This window comes from Apodemus sylvaticus, chromosome 1 (genome assembly GCF_947179515.1).
Source record: "Apodemus sylvaticus chromosome 1, mApoSyl1.1, whole genome shotgun sequence".
Taxonomy (NCBI): Eukaryota; Metazoa; Chordata; class Mammalia; order Rodentia; family Muridae; genus Apodemus; species Apodemus sylvaticus.
In genome coordinates this window covers 61334842-61347801 of record NC_067472.1, presented here as the reverse complement: position 1 = coordinate 61347801, position 12960 = coordinate 61334842, and the positions used below count along the sequence as shown (strand labels likewise).

Here is a 12960-nt window from a genome sequence, read left to right as displayed (position 1 = left end):
TGCTCTCTGATATGCTAATAGGAACCACAGTTGACCATTTGTCCTGAGTTTCTTTTATACCTGACTCCCAGGACTTCATCTAAATTGTTATTTACTCCCAAGGAAGGCCTCTACCAGACAGCTTCATACAGCAAATGACACCTGTGCTGGTTTGAATAGGTTTGGCCCCATAAACTCATGTGTTTGAGTGCTTGGCCCATAAGGAATGGCACTCCTAGGAGGTATGACCTTGTTGGAGGACACGTGTCACTGTGGGGACAGGCTTTGAGGTCTCCTATGCTCAAGCTATGTTGAGTGTGGCACACAGTCACCTTTTACTGCTTGCAGATCAAGATGCAGAACCCTCAGCTCCTTCTCCAGCATCATGTCTGCCATGCTCCCCACTATGACAGTAATGGACAGAACCTCTGAAACTGTAAGCCAGTCCCAATGAAATGCTTTCGTTTATTAGAGTTACCTTAGTCCGGATCTCTGTGAGTTTGAGGCCAAATCAAGTTTAAGACATAATAATAATAATAATAATAATAATAATAATAAAAGATTGCCTCCATGGTGTCTCTTCACAGCAATAAAATGATAGCTAAGACGACATCTGTAGAACCCTTATCTTCATAGGATATAGTAGACAACAATGGCAAAAATTAGTACGCTCAGAGATGGTAACAGTAGGAGCTGCCGGTCTCTGTGATCTAAAGGTGGGAAAAACAAGAAATATTTTGGTCAACTCAAGAACAGAATGATGGAATTAAAGGCCATGGCCAGTGTGCCCCGGTTGAATTTATTGGTTCTTTTTTTTTGGGGGGGGGGCAGTACTGGAGATTGAATTTAGGATTTCATGCATGTAGGATAATACCCTACCACTGAGATTCAGCCCAAGCCCTCATTTTTGCATACGTTGTTAAATACAGTTCCAGTTTCATTTTTTTTTCCCACAGGTGTAGGTTCTTTCGATAGCATTATTTATTGAAGAGGCTGTCCTTTCCCCACTGAATGTTTGGTCTACATATTATAAAGAATGATTAAAAATCCCATTAACACAGGAATGAGACAATGTGGGTTGTACATGATAATTCAGCCACAGAAATGTATGAGGCCCCGACAGAGCTTCAGCCTAGATCAGCCTTAATACATGATGCTTGGGTAGCTCAGTGGTTAGGGTGCTCAGGTTCAGAGGACCCAGGTTCAGTTCCCAGCACACACATGGTGGCTCACAACCATCTGTAACTCCAGGCCCAGGTAACTTGACACCTCCTGCACACACATGGCACAGGCATACACGCAGCAAAACACCCAGAGATGTAAAGAAAACATTATGCTCAGGGACCCAGACACAAGAGCTACACACGATGACTCTACCTCTGTGAACGAGCCATTCAGATAGGCCACTGAGGCAGATCATCCTGGGAGGGTCAGGGCCTAACAGAGACATGCTTTTGGGGGACATAGTATAACAGATAGAGGGGGTGGTATTCAGTGTCACTTTGATGTCCACTTTGAAACAGTTAATGCTATGGTATGTAAATTTTCATCCAGCCAAGTAATTAAAAATAAGTGTGTCTTACTTGAAGCAGACAGGCTGCACACTGTGTTAGCTGTGGAGTTGCATTCCTGGAGGACAGGGATTCCTTGGGGACACCTGCAGAGAGACACTCTCAGTTCTTCCTGCCAGACCCCTCCTGCCATCAGCAGCAAATGTCCAGAAAAGTGATGCCACTCCATACCCCATCAGGCAGCATCGTGATCCAAGACCTGAAACAAGTGTTCTGGCCACACAGCTGTCACCAGCCCCACTGGCATCTCAGACAGTATCATGTGATTATCACTTACTACACGGCATTTACCACCTCCTCCATTGATGTCCATAGCTTCTTTGGTGGCCTTGGACTGAGGAAAAGGAGAGGCCTGCTTGGCCTCTCTCAAGAGATTCAGATTTCATATTATCCAGAGCAATAACACTCCTAGGTATGTGGCTTGTGCTGGTGCCCCCTAGTGGTCTGAGGACTCAACAACTCCATCTGACTGGAGTAACTGTCTTTTTTTTTTTTTTTTCATTGTTCTCAATTTTTTTTTAATTTATTGATATATTTATTTACATTTCAAATGATTTCCCCTTTTCTGGACCCCCACTCCCCGAAAGTCCCATAAGTCCCCTTCCCTCCCCGTTTTCCCACCTAACCCTTCCCATTTCCCTGTTCTGATTTTGCTCTATACTGCTTCACTGAGTCTTTTCAGATGCACTCACTAATAAGTGGATATTAACCTAGAAAACTGGAATACCCAAAACATAATCCACACATCAAATGAGGTACAAGAAGAATGGAGGAGTGGCCCCTTGTTCTGAAAAGACTCAGTGAAGCAGTAACTGTCTTTTATTGAGGGGTGAAACCACAGGATTTCCCCAAACCTTGCCCAGCATTCCCCCCACTCCCAACACAGTTTAGCCAGGTCCTGCCTTCCTGAGAATGAATGAGGCATTACCCAGTCCTTCCAAAGCCAAATACATCAAAGACCCCTCTGGAAGACATCACTCAGGAAAACCTAGTCCCTTGCCAGGTGTTGTCTGCTTTCTCTCAAGGGACATTAGTCATGGAGATCTCCAGCAAGAAGTCCTATACCAAACCAAACCAAACCAAACCAAACCAAACCAAACCAAACCAAACCAAACCAAACCAAACAGAAAAACCAAAAACCAAACAAACAAAAAGCCTGGTGGTGGTGGTGCGTGTCTTTAATTCCAGCACTTGGATTTAAAGACAGGTGGATTTCTGAGTTCGAGGCCAGCCTGGTCTACAGAGTGAGTTCCAGGACAGCTAGGGCTACACAGAGAAACCCTGTCTTGAAAAAAACAAAAACAAAAACAAAAGTCATGTACCACCAAGACCACAAAGTCTCCACCACACAATGTCATCTGCCAAAGTATGATACCAACTGTCCCTCTCCCTGGATACTGGAGGCTGTTCAGGCAACGTACAAAGCTACCCCTTTCCCAGGCCACAACCGTACTTACTTGGTACATTGGCGGCACGATTCTGGAGATTCTGGGTCAGAGTAGTAATGACGTGTTTGGCACTGGCATTTCCGGTCACTGGTGGCAGAGCAGTCGGCCACCATTTCCTGGTCTGCAATCCAGGGAGGAATAGGGTCAGGTTGAGGTGAGAACCCTCACATATGCACACAGACCCACCATCACCTGAAAGGAGCACAGTGTGTCCCAGTAAAAGCTTCACGTTCCCATTAACAGATGTACTGAGTGCTAAACAGCACTGCTGGGGGTATCCTCATCCTCCGGCCTCCAGGGTGGTACCCAGACCTGAGATGATGGCTTGGGACGTCCATTGTTCAGCATCCTGTGCCACAGCATCAAACTGCCCTGAGGACTCCATCAGGGGTGGCCCTGATCTGTGGGCCCACTGCTGCCCGACAAGGTTCCCTCTCCAGGAGGCCACCGTCTCCATCTGACATCTCTGAAGGTGCTTTATTTAATCACCTTATTGTTTTCTGAAGAACACATAGTGACTATGTGCCCAGACCCCTGGTGGGTCCTTGGGCTCAGGTGTACACCTCTCTTAATTGAGACTTATGCAATGGCATATAAAAGAAGATGGTTCTCCCATTGGGGTCTTCTATTTTAACCTTGTGCCTATAGTTCAGTGCACCATAAACACTCAAGCTATAAATGCCACCTCTCACAGTTCTCTGAAGCTAGGCAGTGTCCCTTTTCAGAGGACAGCAGGAAGCACAGGAGAGGAGGACTCTCAGCCCAGTTCTCTGCAGAAGTCTTACAGTATCAGGGATCTGTGATCATGGGTTATGGCTCTGTATTTTTTTTAAAGAAGTTTATTAATGCAAGAGAGGTTGTAATTGCATACCATGAATTACTGCATGCCCCTGGATTATTTGCTTTTATTTGTTATTGTTTTTTCAAGACAGGGTTTCACTGTGTAACCCTGGCTGTCTGGAACTCTGTAGACCAGGCTGGTCTTGAACTCAGAAATCCGCCTGCCTCTACCTTCCAAGTGCTGGGATTAAAGGCATATGCCACCACTGCCCGGCTGTCTTTTTTGTTTTGTTTGAGACAATATTTCTCTGTGTAGTCCTGGATGTCCTAGAACTCACAACATAGATCAGGCTGTGTAGAAAGAATATCTTATGTCTGAATGGATGTGGCACCTGTCAATAATAAGTCTGATGGCCCATGACTTAGGCAAGAAACAGGAGGGGGAGCAACCAGGAGAGAGAAAGAATTCTGGGATAGAGACAGGCAGGAGATTGGTCCAGGAAGATGTGAGGAGACACATGGTACCTGAGCATGGGTAACCAGCCATGTGGCAGAATGCAGACTAAGACGAATGGATTATTCTAAGTTATGATCTAGTCAGAGAAGAGCCTAGCTATATGGTATTTGTAAATATATTTTGAGTACGAGTCTTATTTCTGGGAGCATGGAGCTGGGAAGAAGAACCAGAACCTAATTTCTACAATTAGGTGGCACACTAAAGTGTCCTTTCTATAATCTGCCTTGCAAGCTCTGAGACAAAAGATATGTGCTGCTATACTCAGCCTGCTTCCATCTCTATGCTTAGTGGGTGCAAATGGCAGGGCTGAAGCACCAGACACTGTAGTATTTGCCACTTAGTTTCACATGATTCGGTGGCATGGGAATGTGTACGTAGACACACATGCATGCACACACAAAACAGAATCCTCGCCCCTCGTCCGCTATGCCAGGGAACAAACCCAGGTCTTTTGCATACGAGGCAAGCATTCTATCACTGAGCTGCTTCCACTCCTCCAGCAACTGCTTACAGTCTGTTTGTTTATTTTGTTTTGTTTGAGACCAAGTCTCACTATGTAGCTCTGGCTGTCTTTAAACTCACTATGTTGGTCGGGCTGGCCTTGAACTCACAGAGCTCTGCCTCCAGAGTGCTGGGATTAAAGGCATATGCCATCATGCTCTGCCTGCTTAAAGTTTCTGAGAAAAGGTTTTATTACGTTTCTGTATCCTGTCAAGACTTCTGCAGGCATGGGCCTCATCTCTCTGCTGCTTCCCCAGATCCACATGCCCTCTGGTCTACTCTTTATGCTCTTCTCTGTGCCTGCAAACTTGCACACATGCCTGCTTATCAACAGAGGGGTGATTTTTTTTCTAGGTACCTGCATGTGCTTCACTAACTTCTGCACTAACTTTACTAAGTTACTAATTCAATTGACAATTAGGAGAAAAATTATCTTTAAAAAAAAGGCAGAAGGCTGTTTTCTGAGATTGTTTTTACTGAGTTCCTCTTACTCATCATGAGTAACTTTGCCTTGGTTTGATTTTGAGACAGGGTCTCACTGTAGTCTTTGGAATTGCCCTGGAACTCACTGTATAAACAGGGTGGCCAACTCAGAGACCAGCTGCTTCTGCCTCCTGGGTGCTGGGATTAAATGTTGCACAACCATGCCCATCAGTAAGAAACAAGTTTTATGTCAGTGGGGACTCTCTGGCTGCATCCTGGCACCCATCAGTGATGACCCTCTATCCCGGTACTGGACTAATGTGCTTTTGACTCGCTTGCCGGGCTTCACAGCAAGTCCTCCTCTGCTCAGTCACATACTCACTTTTATCACAGGTGGAGCAACGCATACAATCATCCAGGCCATTATCTCTTTCCGTGAACGATCCTGGGTGACAAGTCTCACACTGTCCTTGTGTATGGGGGATCGTGCAGGGCTCGTGGACGAACATACCTGGGGATAGGGGCAGATGGGATCAGCCTTGCTCCACCCACACAGGGATAAGGGGCTGTGTTGCTCTAGGTAGGCTTAATATCTTTAGCACAAGTTCAAAATAGTCTCTGGGCTGTCACAAACTGCTTAAGGGCTGCTGGTTCCCTGAGCTACACCGAGTCCTGTGGATACTGACCCTCAGAGAACTAGGCACCAAGCTAGCCTGGGGTGAGTAGAATGGGCTCCTGGCTCCCTGCTGGAGTCCCATAGGCCCTATATTTGAGTGCTTGGTCACCAGGGAGAGTGATTGGATTGAAAGGATTAAGAGATGTGGCCTTGTTGGAGGAAGTGTGTCACTGGGGCCGGGCTTTGAGGTTTCAAGGGTCCAGGCAGCCAGGGTTCAGTGTTTGTCTTTTTCTGCTGCCTTTGGATATGGACATAGAACTCTCAGCCACTTCCTCAGCAGCAGTTTTATCTATCCCAAGAACTACCTCCAGTCAGGCTTCCTGCCATTGTGATAACGGACTACATCTTTTCAACTGTAATCCAGTCCCAATTAAATGTCTTCCTGTATAAAAGTTGTGGTCAGGGAATGAGTCTTTTCATAGCCATAGAACACTTTAACAATCTCTAGAAAAGAGACTCTGGCTCCATGTAAGTTGTGCAGAGAGCTTTGGGCATACAGCTTTAATAAGTTGTCTCTCTAAGGTAATATTAAAACATGCAGTTACCTTAGTCAGCTATGGGCCTGGAGGCGACCCCAATAAACTCAATGGTTCACCAAACCACACTCGGGTAAGTCTCTTCTTTGGTCTGTTCCCATTGACTATTGTCACTTCCTGCTATCTGGAGTGAAGAGTTGGTATTCACATCTCCCCAGAAAAAAATTATACAGCCAGGGTTTCCTGATATGGGACGCATGCGGGTGGGGGTTTGGGGGGGGGCATAAGAACAAGGGCAGACATTGCCACCAAGATAGAGTGTGACCACAGCAAGCTACTTAAGATGTTCCAACTGGGCTGGGTGGTGGTGGCACACACCTTTAACCCCAGCACGGATTTCTGAGTTCCAGGCCAGCCTGGTCAACAAAGTGAGTTCCAGGACAACCAGGGCTACACAGAGAAACCCTGGCTCAAAAAATAAAAAACAAAAAACAAACAACAACAACAACAAAAAGATGTTCCAGCTCCACTTTCCCCATTGGAAGTGGTGGCAGTGGGGGCTGGGGTACCCTGGCACCCATGGCAAGTACAAGTAGATGAAATTAACCCTCCCAGCTCCCTTTTCTGAACTTTCCTCTCAGCTGGGTGCATTTGGATATGGGCATAGAACGCATGCCTTGCAGGATGGATAGTTGGATGACCCTACACTAGTGAGGCCTTCCTATAAATACTCACACCAACGCTCTTGGACACACAGAGGGCCTCCTTTGGGGAGGGGTGCCACTCTGTGTACCTGGGTTAGGAAGCACTTCCTAGAGTTTGAAAATGTAGGCAGTGGCTGAGTTGAGCTCCCTGGTCCGTACCATCCTCATCTTGTATAGCCTCTGGTGTGCTTCAAAGGCCACCCATGTCTATGCTCTGGCATTGAGTTCCAGCGAAGAACTCACCTGCAGGACAGGACTTGCAGCAGAAGTGCTTAGACCAGTATTCATCAGGGGCGCAGGAGTGTAATCCTAGCATAGCAATTACCTGTGGGTGGAAAAGGACAGGGGTAGCTTATATTTATATAACTCCAGAAAATGGTGATGGTGGAAAAGGAAGTACCAAGGCGGGGCCTCTTTGTGCAGAGTGCAGCAGGGACTTTCTGATGCTATGCTGTAGCTGATGCTGTGCTGTCAAACTCTGAAGCCTGGAGTTGCCCAGAGAAGGTTGTGCAATACATCACTGCCAAGTCTAGTGGCCCGTGGCTGTTTGCACAGCAGTATCATGCACCCCCTATCCCTAGTTCACTTCTAGCAGCCAGAAGCACATTTTCTAGCACAACTTGTGACCTACTAGGATCCTGTCATCCAAACCTCAAGCTTTGATGGCGGCTTTCTATGGTGGGGCTGCAGATGGAGGCACCAACAACTTGCAAAGGGACAAAGGAGTGAGAGCTCTGCCTTGGTTTTTGTTTTTTCTTACTTTCTTTTTTAAAAAGATTTATTTATTTCATGTATGTGAGCACTGTCGCTGTCTTCAGACACACCAGAAGAGGGCATCAGATCCCATTACAGATGTTTGTGAGCCACCATGTGGTTGCTGGGATTTGAACTTAAGACCTCTGGAAGAGTGGTCAGTGCTCTTAACCTCTGAGCCATCTCTCTAGCCCCTGTTCTTTTTCTTTTAAGTCACCTTCTTCACATACTATTTCTCTAAGTATCCAAAAGCTTTAGATGTATTTCGTGGGCCGGACAGACGGCAGCTAAGAGCATGTCAGAGTGTCACACGTCTTTAATCCCAGCACTCAGGAGACAAAGAAAGGTGAATCACTGTGAGTTCCAGGATCGTCAGGGCTATGTAGTGAGATCCTGTCTTAAAACAACAAGACCAGAAAACAAAAAAACAAACATATGCTGCTCTTGCAAAAGGCCAGAGTTTGGTTCCCTGCAGCCATGTGAGAGGCTCACAGTCACCTGTAACTCCAGCTCATGAGAATCTGACGCCATCTCCAGGCTTCTCGGGAATTGCAGGCAAGGAGCATTCTTAACAACCCTGTAGGAAACACTTATACAAATAAAATAAATAAAATCAAAACCTAAAAAAATTAAATATTTAAATAAATAAATAAATAAACCAATAAAAATAATAAAATCTAATTTTGTTTGGTCTTTCATTATTCAAAGCCTCAAGTAACTGTAAAGAAATTACATAATTTTATTTTATTTAGTACTGAGGATTAAACCCAGGGCTTACACTAGGCACTAATTAATTAGCAGTGTGCTATATTTTTGGCTCTGCAATAAATGATTTTAAAGATTTATATTTGTGTTTATGAGTGTGTGCCTGCATGTGTGCAGTGACTGAGGAGGCCAGAAGAGGGTATCAGATTCCCGGGACTAGAATTACAGACATGTGGGTGCTGGGAACTGAGCCATCTTACTCTACAAGAGTAGCCAGTACTTTTTTTTTTTTTAATTCACTCCAAATACTGATACATGCTACATGAAACAGAGAAAAAAACAAAAACAAAACAACCAACCCCCCCAAAACAAGCAAAACAAAACAAAAAACAAAAAACAAAAACAAAACCTCAAAACTTGATGGGGTGATCATTGATAAGATCATTGAAAGAACATGTGTGGAGTCAAGATATCACACAAGTTAATAGAGTCTATAAATTAATAGGTAATTCACTATTTACCATCATCATGTCTCACTTTTCTCATCTGTAAAATGGGGATAATAATATACGTACTACTTAGGGCTGTGAGATTAAATGATACATGTAGAACAGCTAGTGCGCTCCCAGCACATTCTATCTCTTCCCCACTCCTTCTCTGAGTGACCTGCCTCGGGCTCAAACTAAGCACACAAATCAATTGAACTCTTAACAAAAACAAACAAAAACACTGAGCGCCAAGGCTCACTTCTTTATATTTGCATGGTACACACTCTGGCAAATAATTCTCCACAGCAGCAACCCTTAGGACCCATCTATATATCGATGGGAGTTAACCTCACTCATCCTTACCACTGTGCTCTGATCTCAGAGCTAGCTGGGGTCATCCTCACAACTATCTTCATCTTCCTGTGGCTCTGAGCCTTCAGCAAGAGAAACTCCTTGGCCACAGGATTTTCTGGTTCATAGATTAGTATCTCTCTATATCTATCTCTATCTCTATCTCTATCTCTATCTCTATCTCTATCTCTATCTCTATCTATCTGTGTGTGTGTGTGTGTGTGTGTGTGTGTATCGCTTTCTGGTAGTCTCTGCCCATTTATTCTGTTAGGAATTCTGCCCTTGACTCGTCAGGCAGGAGTCTTCTTTTTAGGGTTCCTGGGTTCAATATCTCCATCCTGGTAACGTCTTCACCATCATCATCATTGCTTCCCTGAAGGCGATACTATTTTCCCCCTGAAGCTTGCTTGCTTCATCTGTACTTTCATCTAGGAAGGATGTGATCATGGATCAGATAGTAGATTTATTAGGATATCTTTATACCCATGTCTTTAATTCCAGCAGGCAGATCACTGAGTTCAAGGCCAGCCTGGTCTACAGAGCAAGTTCTAGGACAGTCAGGGCTACACAGAGAAATCCTGTCTCAAAAGGCCAAAATACCCCACACATACCTCCTAATTTTCTTTTAATTTCAAGGTTCTTTGAGGATAGTCTGGTTTTCTTTATTATTATCTTTAAAGAGATCTTATCTTCAATCTTTATTTTTGACTTTTACAGGACAGTGTCTCATACACAGTTCTGGCTGTTCTAGAACTCACTATGAAGACCAGGCTAGCCCCAAACTCACAGACATCTGTCTACCTCGCCTCTCAATTGCTAGAATTAAGGACGTGTACTACCATGCCCAGCTCATCCTCAATTTTTCTTTGAAGTACCTTCTTTTTGTGGCATTATTTGAGAATACCATCACCTTTTCTTTACAAGGTCCTAAAAAAAAAAAACAACCTAATATTGTCTAGATTGTTTTTGGGGATTTCTAGAGGACAAAATGCAGTACCGAAACTCCTCAGGCGGTGCCTGGGCAGGCATGAAGCCCCAGAAGCCTAATAGGGAGGGGCAGAGATTTCAGGGTCCAGCGCCATCCCATGTGAAAGCTGGGCACCGCCCCTGGTGGGGACCTGTGGAATCTATTTGCAGTCCCCCAAAGCGCTGTGAACTTTGAAGCCATCACTGAGTTGCATAGGAGATCTCCCACGGAAGCTGGGTCCGTATCTGCAAAAGCCGCTCAGCCACAGCTAGCCCCTAGGTGGTTTTAAAAATCGCAGATTACATGTAAGTGGTCTCTGACTGCTCAAATACTATTTTAGAGCAACCTAAGGATTATTTTGTTGTTATTGTTTTAACCAAAGTGTCTTGCACAAACGGATATCCTTACAGGTTTATAAAACAAAAAATTGGGGGGCGGGTCCGTGTGGGCCTCAGTGCCTCACCTGCTAGGACTGAGGAGGCGGGGTCAGGCACCCGGGGACTCTGCGAGCTGCGAGAGTTGGGAACAACCATGCCCTACTGCGGGCAGGAAGGGAAGGGTCGGATCATATTTGTGACCAAAGAAGACCATGAAACTCCTAGCAGTGCAGACCTGTTGGCTGATGACCCCAATGATGACGGATTGTTATTGCCTAACAGATATTAACTGGAATTGCCCATGTCTTGGGGGAATGGCCAGCGGCCCCTGTGGGGAGCAGTCCAAGCCTGTCCTTTCCTGCTTCCACTACAGCACAGAGGATATCAAGGGATCAGGCTGTATAGACCAGTTCCGGGCCATGCAAGAGTGCATGCAGAAATACCTGGGCCTCTATCCCCAAGACGACGAGGAGGAAGAGGAGGCAAAGCCAGTGGAGCCGGTGGAGGAGACAGCTGGGGTCTCTGCAGCCAGAGAGCAGGGGCCAAGCTCCTGAAGGCCACATGGCTGCCACTCACATAGGACTTTCTATACAATGCCTTTTGGTCACCTCTGTGAAAGTTCTTTCCCTCTGTGCACTGTAATATACAAGATAACTTATTTTAATGATTAGGGGGTCTTGGCCTATACACTGAAGCAAAGGGGATGTGTGCACCTGTGTCCTCCATGAACCTGTCCTATTTTTTTTAAAGACTCTTAGGAAAGAAAATTGTCATAAGTTGGTTGTAACCAAAATGTCATTTACAGGATTGTCTAGTTTTGTTTGTTCGTTTGTTTTTTAGCCTTTCTGTGTGTCACTCTGGCGCTCCTGGACCTCGTTATGTAGATCAGGCTGCCCACTAACTTAGTTTAACTGCAGTGTAGTATTAAAGAGACACGGTGAGATCTCAGGACGAAAACTTAACAGGCATAGCCATCCCTTCCACATAGTTCCTTTTGTAGTAGTTAGTAGTACTATTCCAAGACCAGCCGGGCCGGACCCATCCAAGGCGCGCTCAAATGGAAATTTGAGAGCCTTGCGACTGAGAGGCGAGGCGGGGCCCCTGAGCCTTGCGACTGAGGCGGGGCCCCTGATCCCAGCGCTCAGGGACGGACCGCGGGACACCCTTTTCCTGTCTGAGCACTTAGCCATTTCTCTGCCTCTGCTCCACGCCCTCCCCAATCCCCCAACTCTTGACCACTTAAGAGTAGCCGAAGTTCCGAGGTGTTGGTAGGCGGTGCCCAGGCTGACCCTGGTGTACAGCACAGCCCGCGCCCAGTTCACCGCCGGCGGTAGCTTTCCTCTGTAGCCCGGGGATCCAGTGCCCAGACGCGAATCTCAGTTCCCCAGGGCCTATCTACTCACCTGCAAAGGCAGATTCAGCAGGTGCAGCAGCAGCAGCAAAAGGATCCAGCCACTCAGACTGAAGACGGACCGGCGGAAATCAACCATGGCTCTGTGCGAGCACGCCTGCCGCTTTAGGGGGAGGAGCCCTTTCCTTTTTAAGATGAAGCCACGCCCATCTCCCGTCTCCTTTGGGTGCCTAATCTCTTGGGCGGGTTCAGCGCCCCTACTCGCGCCTCCCACCACCATCAGTGCTTGGTAATTTCTAGTTTTCTATAAATACAGATGTAATTTTAAATACCTGTGAAGTTATTAACAGAATCACATTTGTTGTAAGCAGCAAGCTAAAGTTGGATACTCTGCGTTCGTTTTTTTCATTACAGTATATTGCTTTTTATTATAAGTTGATGAAAAAAATTCCTGTGACCTGAGTGGAGGGAGAGGCATGAACTAGAGGTGGGATCGTTATAAAAAGGCAGACTGCGGCAGATTGTAAACCTTCCCAAAAGCAACAAAAAGAGAGGGAGAAAAGCCACAGCAGCACATAGCAGTCTTAGCTCAACACCGGGAAGTTTGAAGTAATTCTATCTGTGTCGCGTTCCTGTGAGTGGTCACTGGTCTGTGTTCTGGAGCAGCAGTTGAAGAAGGTTTCACTGTCAGGGTCTGGGAGGCTGGGTGGGACCCGCTGACTCTGAGGACCTCAAAGTACTCAAGACTGGTCGACACTCTCTCAGTGCTAGGGGGTGGAGGGGAGCCCTGTATGAACTTGCCTGAATTGTGAGTCTCTCACTTGTGTTTAGCTCCACTTGGTGTGCCAATCCGAGCTCATGGGACACAGGACATTTAAGGCAAGTATAGCTTG

At 46.0% G+C, this 12960-nt stretch overlaps 1 protein-coding gene and 1 pseudogene across 1 annotated transcript; one reads left to right on the top strand and one right to left on the bottom strand.

Annotated features, from left to right (window-relative positions):
• Positions 1 to 351: 351 nt before the first annotated feature.
• LOC127693655 (tumor necrosis factor receptor superfamily member 22-like) lies at positions 352 to 12231 on the bottom strand. The gene is made up of 6 exons (XM_052194678.1): positions 12120 to 12231; positions 7319 to 7400; positions 5602 to 5730; positions 3008 to 3119; positions 1563 to 1636; positions 352 to 689 (listed from the first exon to the last, which is right to left on the bottom strand). The coding sequence occupies exons 1-6, from the start codon at positions 12204 to 12206 to the stop codon at positions 610 to 612; spliced, it is 564 nt and encodes a 187-aa protein (XP_052050638.1). The 5' UTR covers positions 12207 to 12231; the 3' UTR covers positions 352 to 609.
• Positions 10871 to 12373, top strand: LOC127693664 (mitochondrial intermembrane space import and assembly protein 40-like; annotated as a pseudogene).
• The last annotated feature ends 587 nt before the right edge of the window (positions 12374 to 12960 follow it).